This window comes from Nyctibius grandis, chromosome 2 (assembly GCF_013368605.1).
Source record: "Nyctibius grandis isolate bNycGra1 chromosome 2, bNycGra1.pri, whole genome shotgun sequence".
Taxonomy (NCBI): Eukaryota; Metazoa; Chordata; class Aves; order Nyctibiiformes; family Nyctibiidae; genus Nyctibius; species Nyctibius grandis.
In genome coordinates this window covers 3,993,497-4,014,341 of record NC_090659.1, presented here as the reverse complement: position 1 = coordinate 4,014,341, position 20,845 = coordinate 3,993,497, and the positions used below count along the sequence as shown (strand labels likewise).

Sequence of the window (20,845 nt, the reverse complement as noted above, 5' to 3'; positions counted from 1 at the left end):
CAGATCTGCCCCAAAAGTGGCTATGTTAAAAAGGCATTTTCTTACTGCACAGCCTTTTCTCTCTATTTAGTCAAATTGGCTCATTTTTTTTCTAAATTTTCAACCCCTTTTATTACAATAAAGCATGACAGTTTGGAAGAAACAATCTAAATTCTACTCTGTCTCATATCTGTATCTTTGTTTATTAAATTTAAATTAGTCACATCTGCACAGATCCACTGAAGGCAGTGAGGTTGTATTTATGACAGAAATATAATTTCAGTAACTGAGAGCATAATTTGAAAGCAGTGGGGCTAAAGATATCACTTAGGGAATAATTTGGCCTGCAGACTCTTCATTACTGATGATGTGCAAGAAGATACGAACGCAGTCTGCCTGTCAAGAGTCTCAGCGTCATTTGCAGAGCTGACAGTGAAATAATCATCATCGTAGGTATAAGATGAACACATCTGCTGTTACAGTCAATGAAGTACCGAGACCTTGCAGTCTAGGCTGAATGAGAGGCAATGTGTGGTGGCACTGAACCAAGAGCAAGGCAGAAACCAGAATGTGATTCGCTGTCTCCCTTATTTCTCCCAGGTCGGGGTGAGATGGGGCACTGTTGTGGTTGATTTCTTCCCTGCCTCCACTCACTTGGTTGCTTTGGCTGACATCCTCAGCAAGAATGGAGAGGTCTGGCAGCATGTCTTCCCTGACAGTTTTTGGCCAAAGCAGCTCTCACCTCCCCGCTTTTGTTGGGAAAGCACTGGGGTGTTGTAGGTACCTGCTCCCTGGTGCCACAGGGCTCTCATGCTCCTCCCTCCCTTAATACTAATGGGTAGCAGGGCTTAAAATTGTGCCCTGAAAGATAATTATGGAAACATAATGCCACGTATAAGTAATTTTTTCAGAGAAGAACTGTCTTTTGGAGATGAAAAATCAATGACACAAATAATATGGAACCACATCTGTATAATGCATGAGTGAAACCATCTTGCTAAGCATGAAACCATCAAGAGCGCCTGGGATGTGTGTTAGTTCTGTGGGTAAGTTTTAATGGCTTGTGCTTGGGGCACTCATTTGAGTAGAATTATGTGTAATCACCATTTTCCTGCAGGAAGTCTGGAACAACATAATTTATTCCCTCACATATTTTGTGCAAATAGATAGGCCAACGTGCCTTGCTCCAGAGTGAACTGACAGCAGATTGTGTGCCTTGAATTGGGGTGCCTCTCTGAACCCTATGTCCCTTAAGTAGCTGGAGGCTGGGACTTACCCTTCACCTCTGAAAACCCTGTGGTCAGAGTAGACAACGTACTTCTAAGTGCCTTGGATCTGAGCAATGCCATTTTTGGTGACCATCACTCTCATTTAGTGGAAGGACAATGTCTTGGTCTACATAATGATCTCAGGATTACAGAGCGCCTATGACTTTGGAAATCAGCTCCAAATTACCTGGTATTTTCCCAGTTTGCCCAGTACAGTGCTATTTGGAAACATTAGCATTGAGCACAGGAAGTAGTCCCATTCTGCTAGTGTCAGCTTAGTTATTTTTATATGGTGCTGCCTTAAGCAGTGTAAACATACCAAAATTATGACTATACACTGATAGTTATTGCAACAGTACTTTGTTTTTATGGTTTTATCTCTTAAGCTTTTTGTATACTTAGTCTGTTAAAATACTTCATGCTTTTAACATGTTAATTTTTTTAGAATTCTCTTAACAAGAGGACTGTGCCATAAAATGTACTTGAATAAAATCCTCCACAAGAAGAGCTAACAAAACGTTACACAGAAAACTAGGTATCTTTGACAATTTTGCAAACAAATTTTAATTGTCTTTATTAAATAATAGGATTTTATGTGTAAATATAGTATTACACCCACAGATTTTTAAATGCTGCTGTTTGTTTGCAGTTTTGTGATTAAACAGATATAGTTGCTTTATGTTCCCAGTGAGTAATGAACCACATATGAAAATCTATGAGAAACATTTCATTAAGTAAAAAGAAAATTTATGCTTTATGTTTCTAGACATGAGCACATTGATCAAAGTAATAAAAATCTCTTCTCAGTTAGAATTTCTGCCCCTAGATTGCTGGGCATCAGTTTTGTCTTAATGCCAAATTTAGGTTAGTCAAAAATCACAAAATGTTGTATTTTAAAAATGATCAAAAAATCTAAAGAATTTTCATTATTACAGTTGCATAAGAGGGAATAAATCTCTGTTGAAAGAAGATGATATGCAAGAGGGTTTAATTATATCTCCTTCTGATTGGATACATCTTTTTTCCTTTCTTTTTATGATTTTCTTTGCTTTTTTAGAGAGTTTCGTTTTTATTCGATTGTGTTGGGATGATATTTGTTTTATAATTTTCATTTAAATCTGTGCAGATGGCAGAGTATGTCATATCAGGTTTTTTCTGTACATGACTCCTCAGCATATTTTCATGTATTTAAAATACATACTGGTAGTTAAAACTCAACATTGTTATCTATACGACAATGATTACATACCTTGTATTATCTCTCAGAACTACGAGTTAAAAAGTCATCAAACTAAGAAACATGTCAGTATTTTTTGGGATATGTAGACTAAATAGAAATATGTTGTTTGAATATTGATTTAAAAATATATTTTGGTTATTTTGAATGGTATTCTTCACAAAACGTAAAACTTGTCACTTTTTTAAAATACAAAAATAAATAAATGAGGCACAGGAGAAGGGAATTGCAGACACGGGTACTGATCAAACTTACGGGTACATGCCATAGTTGGTGGGTCCTTCTCAGCTCTGAAGTAACCTTTCTCACACTGACAGACAGAAGTTGCTTCTACGTAAGTCAAACTGTGTGGAGGGCACTTGGAGCACTTTACATTTCCAGCAAATGCTTTATAGAATCCAGGCCTGCAAGCTGCAAAACAAGAAAATAAGTTTCTTTAATAGAAGCAAGTTTTGATCATAAGTAAAATCTGTTCCATGCAGTTATAACATGTGCATGGAACAGATTTTCCTTTCCGACCTAAATATGTATGCTATTTTGATCATACAATTCTTCAGTTTTTATTTTGGTACATGGACTTAAAAAAACCCCGTGTTCTTGGTATATAATGGGAAATCATTAAAAGAGACAGCTTCCACATTCACAGACATTCCTCACTGCTGCTTGAAATTGTTATCTAGACAACTTCACTAATATCACCAAAAAAAAGCACATTATCTGTGTTTTACACAGGTTCCATCTGTTAATAAGAAAGAGTGAGATAACTTCTTATCCGCCAAAGCTATTTATATGGCTTCCTTATTTAAGTAATGGAGACTTTTAATGCCTAATATGTTTACTCTCACAGCGCCTTGACGAGACAAGGATGACATCCCCTTATATTCATAGATGGGTCTGACTTGCCTACAGTCCCCTGAGAGGTCTCTGACAGAAGGCCTCAGCAGCTGGGTCCTCTGCACCCTGTTGGCATGAGAGGCTGGGAGATGCTGCTATAACCACCTTTGGATATGTAGGAAGCAGATGCCAATACCCTCTAGCACAAATTACCCCAAGCCTGAGGCTACTCTTAAATGTGTCAGGAAACAACCTGGATAGCAGCTGCCCTGAGGATGGGGGATGTTGTGATGGTCAGAGCTCACCATGCCCCCAGTTACTTGGAGCAGGGGTCTGTGCTGTTCTTAACCAAGCACAACCTTACATGCCTTTTCGCTTGCCTTTAAAGCAGAAACAATTTGCTACAGTAAATCTTATCACAAATCTGCCAGGGTTGCATTCTGAAATATTATTTTAAAACCATCCTCAGACTTCATCATACATGTTTAAACAGAGATTTCTTTCTTTTTCCTGCCAGCTACCACACTTACACATGCCAGCATGTATTGCATTTACTGTCTCCTGGCTTCCCAATCCAAAACCAGAAACAAATGAAAGAGCAGCTCAAACACATATAGACTGCTCAGACTCACATTCCTTCTGACTTCTCCAGCAGTATGATGGAGACCATTGCTACAAATACCATTTTGAAGATCCATCTGGCTTTTTCTCATTTTGACATATTCAACACTATTTTCTTTACATTGCCAGAGAAACTAGGCAGTACTTCCTTCTCTTGTAATACAACAAAATAACATTAAAATGAGGTGTTCTTTAAAAAGTACCCAAAAGCATGAATTTTATGGATTCACTGTCAGTTCATATTCAGTGAGTTATTAAAAAGTATTAAAAAGATAACACATACACAGGTCAGTTTTGCTTCTGATTCCAAAGGTCTTGCTTGATATAAAAGCAGTTTCATTAGTAGCTGAGGGAAAAGGAGTGAGAAGATGGGACTGAAAAAGATAACAGTTGATTGCCTATCAGAATCCAAGAGCCAGTTTTTCAAACATAATTTTAAGAGCTTAATTTTGACACAACGATTTCAGCAATTCTCCTCCCAGTGTGTTCTGACTTTGCTGAATAGACATTAGAGACGAATCCTGCCCTGTTGTCACGAATGGAAAAAAAAAAAAGTATTTCTGGTGTTAGAGATAAGAGGGGTGGGAACAGCAGGGGTTTTCCCTTTGAAAGAAGGCTACTGGTCTGTTACAATTGTGATTATAGTGAGTGATAATTTTCTACCAATTGGAAAGACAGCAGGTTTGGTGCGTGGAAGAAGGCAGCATTGTAGATACAAGCCTCAGCTTTGCTGGAAGGAAGGAAGGAAGGAAGGAAGGAAGGAAGGAAGGAAGGAAGAAAGGAAGGAAGGCAGGCAGGCAAAATCGGAGAAGGGTGTTACGCCTGCCTGCTTCTTTCTTCTTTTTCTCATGCCCAAATCCTGCCCTGGTTTATCTAAGGATGACTATTAAATTATTGCTTTTAATAGCTACCTTTCATACATGTGGTGCGATACAAAGAAGTTTGTGATTAAAGAGTTGGCAATTCCAGGTTACAGTTTCAGTCAAAGCAAAATGAATGCTCTTTAAAATCCTTATTACTTCTGAAATTCACGTTTGCCACTTCTGAAATCATTCCTTCTTCCCTTCTGTCCCCCAAACGACAAACCACTTTGGATCAAAAGAAACACAGCATTCTCTTTTAAGAGAAATATTTTGTTTAAACTTCAAGCAGTTCACTATTCCAAAATAAAACTCAAGGAGAAGATTCATTTCCAATTTAAAAAGTAAATGTTTTATTCTGAAATGGTATTCTGTAATGTATTTAAAGCAATTATGGTTTTGATATGGTATGTCTCTTAAAAGAAAGCACATATATACTCGTGGTAAAGATGGGGAAAAAAATAATGGATGAATAAGCAGATCATTTTACTTCCTTTGAAGCCAACCCAAATATATTTATCCATTAAGCCAGGTATGTACCACAAATATTGATGCAGGGGAAGAGATCAGGGAAGCTTTTCCATGGATAAGTTTACAAAGCTATTGATAACCTGCTCCCTGTCCAAATGTAGAATCACACAACCATGATTATTGGATACTTTCAAATACTTTCAAATAAAAACTAGCCCTTCATAAACAAGATAAAATAACACAAGCTGAAAACCCTGAAATGATCACAGGCTTGGGATAACTCACCTCTCTGGATAACTCCGTGCTGACTGCCAACATTCAAGGTGAAAGAAAATAAACTGTTACTCTATCAACATCAATTAATATGCAGCATGAGTCTGGAATACAGCACTTCAGCTGCGATATGTATCTAAGCTTAGACTCTGCTAATAAATACTGTGTTTCAGTGGCACAATTAACAAAAACAATTGCCAAATTTACCATTTTCCAAGCACTAGAGTTGCCACCCAGGTTTTTAAAAGCTCATTTAGGAAATGCCTCAACTGCTATGATTTCAGAGATGATATGTCTCCCTCTGAAGAAAAGAAAAATAATATCTCTGTTCCTTTGGCCTTAGGTGTCTTCATGGAGCTTAAGGCTGTATAAGACCACTATAAGCCAATCGTAGCTCACAGCAATTCCAATTAAAATTTATAGGAAAATTGCACAAAGGAGTCAATGGTAGATTCATTCCACTGTAATTTCTGATTTATGCATAACATTTTGTAAATCCAGCGTTTGTAAATGTTCTGCTATGAGACTGCAGATTGCATTACTGCATGTAAATCACTGTGTGTGACTGCAGGTTGTGATATCAAACCATACACAAGCACTAGATGTTGTATTCAAGTTTAGAGTTCTAAAGTCACATGCTATCTAAAATAGGGATTATGATACAACTCTGTAAGGGGATTAATCAATAGGCTTACTTACACGCTTAATGTTATACAAGTTCCTCAGATTTTGCCTAGCTTCCTATTATTTCTGTTGTTTACTCTCCTGTGGTGGTTTCAGCCACACAAAATTACCTAGTGCACAAACTGCTTGTTGGGCGAATCAGAAACTCAGAAACTTTTAATTATAAATGGGCTGTGGTTTTGTTTTTGGAGAAGGAAAAGAGCCATCTTTCCCACACAAAATCGTACCCTATGTAAACATATCACAAGTAACTTAAAAGTTTGTTCCAGATGCTTGTGTACGCAGAAAGTTTCATTTTGTATGGGTTGATAAATCAGTATTTTCAAAATGTTTCTCATAGCATTTTCTTCACTCACCTAATAGTTATTGCATCTATCGTTTTCACAAATTATTTGTGGATATGTTAGTGAAAACTAAAATTTAAACTATGAAAAGCTGCCGTCTGAAACAGCTTCTAATGGTGGCTATTCAAAAAAACCTAAAGTTTGTTTTTATCTTTGTTACTGCAGAGTATTTTTTTCTAACTTCCAAATCACTGGGAGGCATCTTATTTTCCCTAAAGTTATCAAACAGAAGTGACTTTTTGAGCTCCTAATTATACGAACTCTATGATATTTGACTTTTGTGAAGCCTGGGGGAAGATAATATATTGTCTTAATGGTTAAGTAATTAGCAGGGTATCTGAATGAACAATTCAAAGACACTAAAGTTTTCTCCAATGAAATACCAGAGATCATGCAGAGAAGAATTGATAATTTAATTGGCTTCATAAAAGATAACACATCTATAAATGTTCCTTGCTATAGCTTTATCAGGATTTGACTATGAGGTATTTAAACTATAGAAACTTTGTAATTAATATAATTTTCCTTATTTAATGTTTAATATATGGCATTTAGTTTTGATTGTATTATACATAGATGCATACAAAGAGAAATTAACTCTATGCAAAGCCCTGGTCTCTTAAAGATTTGAAAGCGATTCATGACTTGCTAGCCTCCCAGCCTGGGCAGAGAGTGGGAGAAGGCATTTATCGAGCAGCTGCAAAACAGTTTAGTGCTGTTGGTGCTATTTGCAGAGGTGTTGAAGCAGACTGGAAAAACTTTAGAGGTGCATTGGACACCTACTGCCTAAAATGGGATACGACCTTAGCTGTTCCAAACAGGACGGTACACGTGTGGTCCAAGACGCTGTGGGAAACTGTGCGTGGATGGCTGCATGGTCAGCCTATAACCGTTACCACCCCTAAGGGCCCCTAGCACATCCCCCTGCCAGGGCTTTGGCTGTGGGGGTTCAGGTTCAGCTCAGTGGCCGTGCAGCTGAGGGTGGCCCCATCCCACTGGGGCCACGGGGAAAGGCTCCCCGACTACCACGACCCCTGCCCATGGGAGCTGCTTTTGGCTGAGGGCTCGGTCCCTGCCTGGGTTACAGCTCCGCCATGGCACAGCCCTTCCCTCCTTGGCCACAGGCCCTGCCGAGCTCGGCCCACCTGCGGATCGTCATCCTGGCCCAGCCCCCCACCAAAGGCCTAAGGTGGTGGGACAGGCCCTGCCTGGCCACCCCCAAGGAGCCTCTGCCACTACTGGCCCCCAGGAAGGTGCTGGCCCCTGTGGTTCCCCAACAACCTAAAACAATAGCTGGCTATACGTTATAGCAAGTGCAGAGAAAGCCATACGTCACTGAGATCCACCTGGGAAATGGGACACATTTCCCAATGCAGGGCAAGGCAGTCAAAGACTGACCTGTGTGTAGGCTGGCAGGCCGCAGGGCCTGGTCTCGCAGCATTATTCAGGCAGTGAGGAGTGCTCGATGGGACAGTATTTTTAAGGATCTTTTGAATTGCCCAGTCCAGTAAACAAGGTCTTGGGTCGATTACTACAAAATGCAGTTGTGGGCTCTTTTGCAGAAGAGTCTTTACTGCTTGAGACTGGTATAGCCATTTACTTCTTCCCCGGCCTGGGGGGTGTATGATGTATAGATACAAAATCCAGAAAATGCAAACATGGTAGTCATCTTAGTGGTCATAAACCTTGTTGCTTTTAAAAAAAGGAACATTTTCACTGCTCTGTGGGAGCATGTCATTGTGAAAAAAAAGTTGATTCCAGTTTTCAGTTGTTTCAGGTTTACAACATTTGAATTTACTGTTATCAAGTTAATCAAAGTAAAGGGAGTCCAAAGGAAACTTAGAAGCAACTTTGAGGTATGGCTGATACTGTTGCTCTGTGTGTGGGAAGACATTTCTCATGAAAATGGGAGTTTTATAGCTTGCTGAGAACTCATCAATCAAATTAAAATAGAGAAGACTCTGTTGTCATTTACAATGAATGGCAACCATCAGTAGCTGTGGAAGACGTGTTTTAATCTTTCTGAAACACATAATTTGCTATGCTTTTCCACCTCATATGTTTTTTTAAATTGCTTACTGAAACCACCTAATGCACTATGAGACTGACATCTTTCATATTTGTTCTATTCTGTCAATATATAATTATTCCAATTTTGAAGTCCTCTTACACCTCACATATCTGATCACTTTATAAAAAGGGCAATTCAATAAGGCCTGTTCTATTATACCACTGTGCAGAGAGAAGGAACTATAATATTATTTTAACCAATTTATATTTTAGTAAAAGTGTCTAGAAAAGAACAAAGTAGTACATAGAAAACAAGAGAAAAGAATGTAACAAAAGATGTACATTGTATATTACAAAAGGCAGAATATGATCACAAAGTCAAGATTAGGATATTACAGAATTAGGACAATGGAGCTATGAGGACAACCTTTGATTGTGAGTACTATCTGATTAAGTAATCTCACATCTTTTCACATGAGCCTTGTTTTATTCAGGATGAATGGACTGTGAGACAAAAGAGGGGATTCACTTTGGGTCATGTTCAAACTGATAGTGAGACTATACACGAGGAGATGCTAGAAACGTGAGGCATCATGAAGAACTCATTGGAGGAAGACCAGTCATGATAGATTATAAATTATGGAACATGCTGGTTAGTTAAGACCACATGAATAAAAGACATCAAGTATCAAGAAAGCAAGGCTCTAGTTTGGTTCAGTTCCTACAGATGGTAAGGAGGGGACAACATACACCCCTAAGAAATAGTGACAGAATGAAATAACTTTTGGGGGACAATAGACTGATTTTCCTTTTTGTTTGCGGTAAATTTGATGGATTATGTTTCTGTGTGCTTCGGCATGCACTTAAATGCATCTGTGTTTGTACACTGCAGTCAATCTCTTCTTTTGCCAATATCTTCTGCTTTCTAATATTTCTATTCTTTGAGGTGGAGAACAGATAAAAGCATTACTCACACCCTTGACTTTAAGAGGAACAAGGGAGAGGAAAGAAAAAGAGGCAGGTATAAGGCTGCTTCCTCAAATATAACTACATAATAAAGATAGGTAAATTAAATTAATTGTTCTTTCTCTTTGTGATAATTATCTTTTTTCCCCAGTGACTTATTTTCTGTCATTCCCACATTTCAATATTCTATTGAGGTTGTTTACTAAAATGATTAGAAGAAATGATAAAAGAGATAATTGGTATATATCAAACAGTATTTTCAGTTTACATCAATGCAGTTTTTCTCTGTATAAAACATCGGTTGCAATACAATAACTTGAGCAATGATTCAGGTCACACACCATGTTTTTAAAGAATCTGTGGTTTATAAAAAAAACAAGGAGAACAGTCAACGATATTAGTTTTGTCACTGCCTGTCACACTAGATACAATTCAATAGCTCATCAAAGAGCTGGGATCTGTACTACACAGAACAGGTGAATACTATTCTGCACTTCTTAAGGTGCTTTGTCAGCTACTTCTCAAAGACTTTTAGGTTGGCAACCAAAGATTTCTGCTAACAACAAAGAGAAACACCTTGTTTGCCACTGAGGTAACTTAAATAGCTTTTGCAGTGTGAAAACAAAACTTTCGTATTAAACTTTGCTTTTCGCCTGCAGAGCAATAATTGCTCAGTGACTTAAGCTGCTTTTCATATTGCTGCTGGAGACTGTCATTGCCTAGTAATGGAAGGATTTTCAAAGATCTGGGAGAAACACTGTCTGTGTTCTGGCTTCCCATTAACTGACAGGCAAGATGGATACAAGTAACTGTAGGAATAAGACATGTAACTGGTGCTCTTTTCTTTGTTAATCACAAGCAGAATTATACTTTCACAAGTTGCCTACCCATTGTATTTGTCACCTTATTTATAGATTTTTTCTGTAGGTGTATATTCTATATTGTTAACCTCTATTTTAAAAAAATCTTGACGAAGGACTCATTTTTGTATTTTCAAAAAAATAAAAAGAGCATCCTAAGCACTTTCATATAGACTAGAACTTAAGAACATGATTCTAAATGCATACATACTACTCAAAGAAAGAGATGGAAAATGTTTTAAATACTGACAAAACTTCGTTTTTCACTTAATTCTTAGAACCAGCTGAATTATTTTTTCCAAAGCTAATATAGTAAATGAAATTTACTACTACAACAGGTAGATGACAGGTAAGAATGTTTCACCATGAATGAATACAAAATTGGCAAAATTATAAGCATCTGTAAAGAGGCTCATTTGACTGGAAATATCAAGCACTGAAACTACAGATCAAGACCATATCCATAAAAATAAAAGCTATTCATAATAGAGGCTACACTGCTTTACAGAGGGTCTGCCACCTTTTAAAATTACCCCTTAAACACAATTTATAAACTGTACTGATGAGTCAGTACAGGTAATTTTTTAGAGAAAGTTGCTACGTCGCAACTTACTGAAACTTATTTTTTGTGTGTGTTTAGCTCAGATACACATTCCTAAAGGGGGACCCAGAGATGACCATACAGTTTCATTTTGTTAGGTCCTTTTACATATGCCTGTGTAAGCTCCAACAGTGAAAAACAAGCTCAGGCCAAAATCAAAACAAAAGCAGCTTTCATGCCACTTAGATATTATCCTCTAATTAGTGAAGATGTGTCAGTGATTTGAGAGAAACATATTTGTTTCTGGCATCTGAGTCAATAAAAAGGCTGCCTAGATAAAAACCAGAAGCTATTAGAATGGGAAGACCCCAGTTTCTAATTGCACAGAGACTGCACCACCACATTACTGCAATGCTGTGTTACCACAAGGAACTAGCATTAAAAAAACCACACACGTCCTTTGCAAACTTTGGCTTGAAATTTTCAAGCAGAACCACCAAAGCTGTTTCACTATTTATAGTGGCAATGGTTTTCGATTCTTCCATGCAATGAAAACCTATGTGCCTAAATGTACTGTACGGGGCCATAAAGACCTCTTGTTAATTGGTAAATGTGGTAAAGGCAGAATCTAGCCCCTAGTTTCCATAGCTGTTTTGGATCTCTGTCAGTAGTTTCTGGCAGGGATACTGTTGCTGGAAGGTCCTCACCTGGCAGACTGTCTTGAAGTTGTCTCAATGATGTGCAAAGCACCAATAAGACATAGGCAGGCTGTTACTAGCCACAGAATAAAAATACACTACTGTTATATTTGTGGAATTTGCAAGAACAAAAAGTCAACATGTCTCACAGAAATCGCACGTAACAAAAATGGCTGGAAGACTGGGGTACTTTATTAGTGATGGAAGAATAGAGACAAAAACATCAGGATGAACCTCCCTGAAGAGGCAAGCAACTATTTTTCGCTGCTTTATGCTGCTGACTCTGTTGTGGGAATCCCTGAAATCTAACAAATTGTTTGAGGTGGGAACTACACGTACTCAAATGCACTGCTCCATGCCCAAATTAGTCTTTATTTCTGTTGATATTTATGGATAAACCCCAAAGAAAATCCACAGTTAGACAGACTTCATAAATCTTTAAAAGAGATGGTAAAAATACTATTTTCTACACTGCATAATTTTTAAAGGAACGTCACTGTGTTTTAGGAAGATGGTAAACAAAAGAAATCAGTCAGGCTAATTAAGACATACAATAGAAATGGTAATCAAGGAATGTGACAGCAGTGAAAAAGGAGGGAAGTAATTTCTTGCAATATACTAGTGCATACTCCTGGGATCAGGAAGGTCTGCAGGAAAAGAATGTAAGGAGAACATCATTGCACCTCCAAGCAGCCATCTCAGCACCTCCAGTAACCACCTTTAACTAGAAAAGCAGAGAAATGCAACCCTGCAAACACTTCAGGGCAATGCAGAGTTGGAATAAAAGGTGGAAGTTGCTCACTGAGTCGCAAAATCTGTCCACAGCAGCTGTAAAAACTCATTTTAAAGTATAATATTAATAATGCATTTTATTACTTTTTATTACTCCATTATTGCAAAGCTTTATTTTTAAGAAAATGCTTTCTTCATTCCTTCAGTCCTGTCCAGTAAAAAGCTGGTATCTAAGTCACCTGGAACGATGGCAATGCCAAGGAGCATTCTGCACCTTTCCATATACTGAAAACTGAAATACTAGATAACCAGCTGTAATAGCCAACACCCCAGCATCTTCACTGCAGGGTATCTCTAGGGTAGAAGAAGTATTCCTCTACTCAGCTGCCCTGGTGTATTTGGGAACTCGTAACACAAAGGACCAAAAAGGAGGAGCATAATTCAGTAGAGAGCACTAGTCAGGAAAGCTCACTGGCACATGTCAGAATAGTGGAAAGAATGCTTGAATCTCCAGCTAAACTTTAATAACTTCTATTTAACATGTTTTGTTCACTGTAGATGCACAAGCCAAGGCCAAATAGAAGAATTTGGGCACTGTAAAGCGAGCGGAGCATGTCTACTCCTATGCGATGCATGTTGCAGTGGCACATCCCTCCTCGTATTTTTGAAGAGGACAGATTCCTCTGTAGGTTTCTTTACCATTTCCAAAAATAAAAGAAGAAAACTGTTGCTGCTGTAGTCCTCAGACTAAAGCAATATGGAAATCAAGAAAATCCGTAAGACCAAGGATATCATATTATAACTCACATAGGGAGTAGTTTATTTAACACTGCTGGGAGCCATTCAGCATATCAAATGGCTTTTCATAAAGGGAAGCTGAAATAGTGGTTAGGCTACAGTTGTAGCTGGAAGGGTTTTTTGGGGGGAGGGATAAGGCTGGAGTGTGATAACTTTCTCAACACTGCAGTGAACGCTACAAAAGAGAAGTCTGAAAAACAGCAGTAAGAAATATTTATTGTAACTGTGGAAGGAACCTGTGTTTGCTGGATTTTCTCCATATCATTTCAAGAGGAATTGGTGTCCAACTTGGAAGGCCATGGAGGCTTCTGTTTTCACAGAATCATTTACACTCTTATGTACAGTTGAGGACTCCTACCTTACCAGAAGACGCTGAAAACAGGCATTAGACTGTATCAAATATTTCCTTCTGCAAGAGTTAAAAATCATCTGCAGATATCAGATCCATTTTGTGGCTAATTCCTTTTGCACATTATCTACCTCTATATCATAAAAGTGAAAGTATTTCTACAAGGAGGTGCTCATTTGTGTCTCTTTCACGATCACAGTGAATGCAAACCCACAGCAGATGATTGCTCTGCAATGCTCGTGCTAGCATAAGGGCTGGATAAATGGTCAAGCCCATTTAAGCTACAGCCTACTCTTTTTCCTCTTTTTTTTTTTTTTCCTTCTATTGTCCCAATAATTGTAAAAAGACGGATCTCACCGTTCAGAGTTGCATGGCTAGCTTTGTTGTCTAGTTCAAGTAAGTATCTGTTATATTGTTTGTAAGGTTTTCCACAGTATTAAAAATATGTTCAAGTAGTGGCCGATGTGCGATTTTTCTCTATTGGAATGTTAAAAAAGAGCTGTCTCAGAATGGTGGTAACAGTTATAAAATCATCATTTCTTGATCTGAACATAATAATTAAATGCTAGAAAAATGCCTCCTAGTATTAGAAAGATTCAAAGTGCTTCCAACCAGATATATGTACAAAATGTAAAGTGCTTTCTTAGTAGATAAACGTAAAATTTTTTTTGATATATAGAGAGCAGTTTGTCAATCTTATGATGTCCTTTATCAAATGCTATCATATACATGTGATTCTTCCTCTCTGTCCCTTCCACTGATACTATAAACTGATATTTGTGTCTTAGCCTTCTCCCCATTTTCAATTCTATCTTTCTCTCCCTAGTATAAGAAACCTTTCTGTTTTCAACTCTGTATGTACATTAGGTAGTTCCTCATGGATTTCTCTATTCTGCAAGAACAGACCATTTGAATCTGCAGATGCACTTTTCTCTGTCCATAACAAACGACTCTGCTAGCCTGGGTTAATTAATTCCTATGATAGCAATTATTTCATTTGTTTTGCAGGTGCTTTTTTTGGAAGCAATTTTTCTGAAGCTGTAAGGTTTCAGCTTTTGACAAGTACCAAAACTTGCAGCCTGCTAGTTTTTTGCAATGACATTTGTTGGCTGCCATTATGTCAGACTGATTTTCTGTGTAAGAATAGTAAGTTACCAGCACACTTCTCAAATAATTAATGGCACTTGGCTTCATGCCTCAGAACACACTCAAGGTGTACACTGAAAGCCTCCTAAAGCTCTCCCTGACATGACTTATTACTTTATTACAAAACTGTAGAACAGCTTTCTAGAGAAGGCATACCTTGAAGGAATGTAATATTCTTACAGGCAGTTATTAACAATAAAAATCTGAAGAATAGTGCAGTCACTATTTACAAGGATACCATTTCTTGTTATGGCCTTATTATAAGACTGTAGTTTTTAATGATTTAAGATCTCAGTGCTCATTTTTTTGAGTTCACAACTTTCACAAGACCAATTGCTATTATAATAGATTAGCTAAAGTTATGCAATTTTTTTTCTTCTCTGTGTAACTCTCTTTTACACTATTATAATTAGCGAGAAATCATAGCAATGAGCATACAATCTAACCCACTTTAAGAAATACTTTATAACATCCAATTTTTAAAAGGAGAGTCTTAAAAATATGCTTACATTTTTAATTATGGTTACCAAGATTACCAAGATTGCACATTCAAGTATGGATTTGTAAGTGCAATTTAAGCCCCTGCTTTATTTGCATGCACAAGTCAAGAGTTTTTGCACACAAGCAAAATTACTGTAATCATGGGAAATATACAAATGCCCAGAAACAGATAATTGTATAGCTGTGCAATTTCTGATGTAAAAAATGATGAAAAGTTCTTATAAAATTGGGCATTTGGTCTTCAAAACAGAATCCTTTTTGACATATTTGTAGAAAAACTCACAAGCTTGATTTTCAAACACACACACCAAACATGATTAGTGACTCCCAAACTATTTCAGCTCTAATTTACCATATTCAGTAACACTGAAAATGAAGCGCTCGTGCTTCTGTGGGAAAGAAATACTACTTTCTTTTGTATTATCTCTGAGTGCTGCCAAGCTCACAGGAAAATAATCTTGGTTATTAAAAATTATTTCAAACACATCTTTGTCTCTTCTACATTACTGTACTAAATATTATGTAATTTTATTCTAGTCTATCATTATTGTAAGACATAGAGTAAAACAATGTGGTACTTCTGAATAAAGTCACATTTCCTGTCAGCAACATACACAATATTCAAATAATGATCACCAATCTGGCTGTTAATTTATCAAATAAAATGATTTTAATAAAGCTCACCAACTTGCAGTCCATACATTATACTATGGAATTTCTCCATCCATTTAAATGTCCAGTCTATGTCCATATCTAGTACAAGCCGATGATATTTTAGACTAAAAGAACTGTAGGTTGTGTTTTGTTGCTGTGTTTTTTATTTACTACGCAGGTGCTGTCTGCCTATAAAATACAGGCACTTTTAATGATAGATTCTGCTCTCAGAAACTTCACTGGCCATACTGCCATTGATTTTAACACAAAAGGTCTTTATTTTTGTGTTATCACATATTACTGTCAATCTTTCAGAAAACTGTTCCTTAATTACAGCTAATGATCAGGGTAAGAGCAACTACATTCATCTACTGCTCACCTCAATAACAATTAGTTTTCCTGTGTCTTAGTTCCAGTTAATTTTGCCATGGAAGCAACACACAAAATTCTGTAATTCGTCCATTCAGGCTTTCCTTTTCCTTTGCCCAGCACACATGTAGAAACACTTGCAGTACTTAGCCCCAAATTACAATCACTACTGAATTGTATTTACATATGTACAGACACATTTATGACTACACCCACTGAATATACTACATGTTGCTTTCTCTACAGCAGAATACTGACTATAGAATAGTGAAAAGCAATGTCTAAGTGAAGCCTCGGATTTATGTAAGAACTGTGACTTTGTCCTACCAGTGAATGACAGGTAAGCAAACAATACTGAATTCTTTTGTTAGAATCAGTAAATTAAAAAAAAACCCCATGCTTTAAAGTTTTATGTTTGCATAAAGCATAGACTAAAACTTACAAATTATTAGTAGCATTATATGCAATGGCAGACAGTAGTCAGTGTAGACATGAAAAGTAACAGCAACAATAGAAGAAATAACAAAATACAAACTTTTGCTTGGTAAGTCTTTGTCAGCTCAGTCACATATTTGAATGATCTGTACAGGAGGTGCATGCATTTCTGCTTTGTTATTCCTGTTTATATGTATATCTTAAAGGAAATGGAGAGAAGTCAGCAGACAAATTGCCCAGTAGTCTTCACAGAATCACAGAATCAACCAGGTTGGAAGAGACCTCAGGGATCATCAAGTCCAACCGTTGCCCTGACACCACCCTGTCAACTAGACCATGGCACTAAGTGCCATGTCCAGGCTTTTCTTAAACACATCCAGAGATGGCGACTCCACCACCTCCCTGGGCAGCCCCTTCCAATGGCTAATGATCCTTTCTGAGAAGAAATTCTTCCTAATGTCCAACCTGAACCTCCCCTGGCCAAGCTTGAGGCTGTGTTCCCTTGTCCTATCGCTAGTTGCCCGGGAAAACAGGCCGACTCCCACTTCACTACAACCTCCCTTCAGGTAGTTGTAGACCGCAATAAGGTCACCTCTGAGCCTCCTCTTCTCCAGGCTAAACAACCCCAGCTGCCTCAGCCGTTCCTCATAGGTCAGACCCTCCAGACCCTTCACCAGCTTGGTTGCCCTCCTCTGGACTCACTCCAACACCTCAACATCTTTCTTGAAGTGCGGGGCCCAGAACTGGACACAGGATTCAAGGTGCGGCCTCACCAGTGCCGAGTACAGAGGGACGATCACTTTCCTAGACCGGCTGGCTACACTGTTCCTAATAGAGGCCAGGATGCCATTGGCCTTCTTGGCCACCTGGGCACACTGCTGGCTCATGTTTAGCCGGCTGTAGATCAGCACCCCCAGGTCTCTTTCCGGCGGGCCGCTCTCTAACCACTCTTCCCTCAGCCTGTAGCACTGCATGGGGTTGTTGTGGCCAAAGTGTAAGACCCGGCACTTGTTCTTGTTGAACCTCATGCCGTTGGTCTCGGCCCATCTATCTAACCTGTCCAGATCCCTCTGTAGGGCCTTCCTACCCTCCAGCAGACATCCTTCCTATCCTCCAGTCTTGACATCAATATTCTTGTAATTTTTTTATTTCATAACCAAACATTGCCAACTTCTCCAAACCCATCACCACTGCTGCATTTAGATTTATATGAATTTCAATATACAGCGAATGCCTTGGTAACCGAAGGGGAAGATCTGAGTACTGTCTTAAATATTCCTCTATTGACCTTAGAAGACAGGAATAACTAAATCATTTGGTGATGCAAATCCAACCCCATTTTAATAAAACAGAAATCATGAAGGTGCCCTTTACCAGAACAAGGTTTCTAATTTGTGTTTCACCAAAGCAGTTATGTGAGATATATCTTCAGTCCTTGTGTCCAGAATATTTTACATTTGATGACAAGTATCAGAGTTAAGTATTTCTACTGAACATTCTAAGATATTTCACAGGAATCTTACAGAGATGAACCATGAATTTAATACGAATTCTCAAATAATCAGGTTGATGCGAAAAATGATCCCTCCAATAAGACTTCTGGTATGGATAGAGAAATTTGAGCATAAGAACAAAGGTAAGTATTACTATAAAAACACATTCATTCTGCGTAAAATCTGAACGTTTCCCAGGTTTGCTGAAGTAGTACCAGAGTAGCTTATTTCTAGTTTTCAACTATATTGGATGCACACTACAGTGTTAAGTGCTTTCCAAAGAAAATAGAAATCATTATCCCCATCCTCAAAAATTCCCAACCAAATCCTTAAGCTTAGAGAAGTCAATGTGACTTTGTTCAAGGTCTTCTAGCAACGTTGTAGCAGAGACAAGGTGACACAGCTAATTATCCTGACTACAGGTGCAAGGCCCTCCGGACTCATAGGCCAGGTAGGGCTGTAGCTAGTTAAATGGAGAACCAAACACCACAGAACAGTAACCAGCGCCAACAGGTCAGCCTACAACTGAATTTACTTTTTGCTTTTTTTACCAGTTTGACACTTCCCCACAGCAGCAAACATACAACCAGTCAGATATTTGGCATAAAATTGACCTTTTCACTACAGATTGTTTAGCTTAAAGGTTCTTTTTTAAGTTACTGGCATCAGTCAAGTAGTATTGCATAGCTATGGTATCCTGCCATTTTTAAATAGGTAAATTCACAGAATCACAGAATCAACCAGGTTGGAAGAGACCTCTGGGATCATCGAGTCCAGCCGTTGCGCTGACACCACCATCTCAACTAGACCATGGCACTAAGTGCCATGTCCAGTCTTTTCTTAAAAACATCCAGAGACGGTGACTCCACCACCTCCCTGGGCAGCCCGTTCCAATGTCTAATGACCCTTTCTGAGAAGAAATTCTTCCTAATGTCCAACCTGAACCTCCCCTCGTGAAGCTTGAGGCTGTGTCCTCTTGTCCTATCGCTAGTTGCCCGGGAGAAGAGGCCGACTCCCACTTCACTACAACCTCCCTTCAGGTAGTTGTAGATTGCACTAAGGTCACCTCTGAGCCTCCTCTTCTCCAGGCTAAACAACCCCAGCTCCCTCAGCCGTTCCTCGTAGGTCAGACCCTCCAGACCCTTCACCAGCTTGGTCGCCCTCCTCTGGACTCGCTCCAACACCTCAACATCTTTCTTGAAGTGCGGGGCCCAGAACTGGACACAGGATTCAAGGTGCGGCCTCACCAGTGCCGAGTACAGAGGGATGATCACTTCCCTAGACCAGCTGGCTACACTATTCCTAATTCACATGACAGTTTTAATTCTGAAAACAAAATGTTTAAATGTTGTAACATGCATATGTGTTATTGGTAACATTTCAGGGCAATCATACATTTTAAAAAAACTGGTAACAAATTTTATATATAATTTTTAAAATATTTTACAGATGATCAGACATATCTGGAATAATCCCTAAACCAAAAGAAAAATAAGTGCAAAATTAGGATTACATAGTCTACAACACTGACAACTACTGGTGCTGCAACCCCATTTCTCATCAGATTGTGAATTCAATTCCAGTGAAGTTTAACTCCATTTCAGCTTTTAAATACTCTTTAAGAATCCTACAGGACAGTTACTTTTAGAGTTCATAAATATCTGCTACTCAAACTGGCGTGTAGACACATGACAGGAAGCAAGAGAGTTATCACTCACCCACTGAACTGTGGACCCTGGTTGTGTCTTAGCCTTATAGCAGTTAACATTACATTTATTTCGCAATTGGGGATGGCAGATTGCTTCTACACGGTCAATTTTCACCTTTTTTTTCCCCACTTATATTCACGTTTATCATACTGTGAACAAAATGACTGGGAGACAAAGGTCAGGGTCTGCAATTCTGATAGTAAATGAGATACTACTGCTATCATTGTTCAGTATTTTGAACAGTAAAATTCAGTGATCTGTGTTTATCAAAGGAATGACTACGGATTGTACCCTTTGGCATATTTCTGTGATATTATACTGTTTTTATTTAATAGACTCATTTTTGGATAGAAAACTGGAGAGGGACAAACAGCTGGCTCTGTTAACAAACTCGGCCACAATACTGTAACTTACACTTACCATCTACCTTTTCAATTAATATGTAAAATCACAAATATGCATGTCATATAATGTTTAGTTTTAGAAAAATATATAAGTATTTGTCCCTTTTGGCACAGCATTTAGAGAGTATTTTAGTTATAACTTAGTTATTTTAATGGCACTGTATGGTCATTGGTAACTATCACTATGATCATCTACTCTGTATTCCTGCATAATAGATAAATTTTAGCTTTCCTTAACAATTTCTAGATCTATTTCAAATATCATGATATTTTAGAGTGACTCCATGGTTCACTTGTTTTATTTGCTTCCTTACTGGTTTCATTCCAAGAATTTGAAATTTTTCTTGTCTGCCGTGATGATCTTACGTGCCTCCCAAGCTGCTTTTCCCGGTCTTTCCTTCGCAATTATTCCAGAACTTGCTTTTCTCCTCTACTCATTTATGAGTTTTATGAGTATTGGGGCATAATACCCCATGTATATTCTCCACTGAAATTCTTTAATGAATGCAGAAAAAAAAAACATTCATTGTGTTTGGGGATTTAAAAAAGTTTTCCTGTTTCTTTGTTTCAAAATACGATCTTGTGCCTTTTCTACCTTTCCCTTCAATT

General features: G+C 38.2%; 1 protein-coding gene across 2 annotated transcripts in view; it reads right to left on the bottom strand.

Moving 5' to 3' along the window:
• The window catches only part of EPHA6 (EPH receptor A6), a 524,520-nt gene that overhangs the window by 247,257 nt on the left and 256,418 nt on the right, over positions 1 to 20,845 (bottom strand). For both annotated transcript variants that reach the window (XM_068395269.1, XM_068395270.1), the window contains one exon: positions 2,740 to 2,895. In XM_068395269.1, coding sequence (XP_068251370.1) covers positions 2,740 to 2,895 — 156 coding nt within the window. The remainder of the gene's footprint in view (positions 1 to 2,739; positions 2,896 to 20,845) is intronic.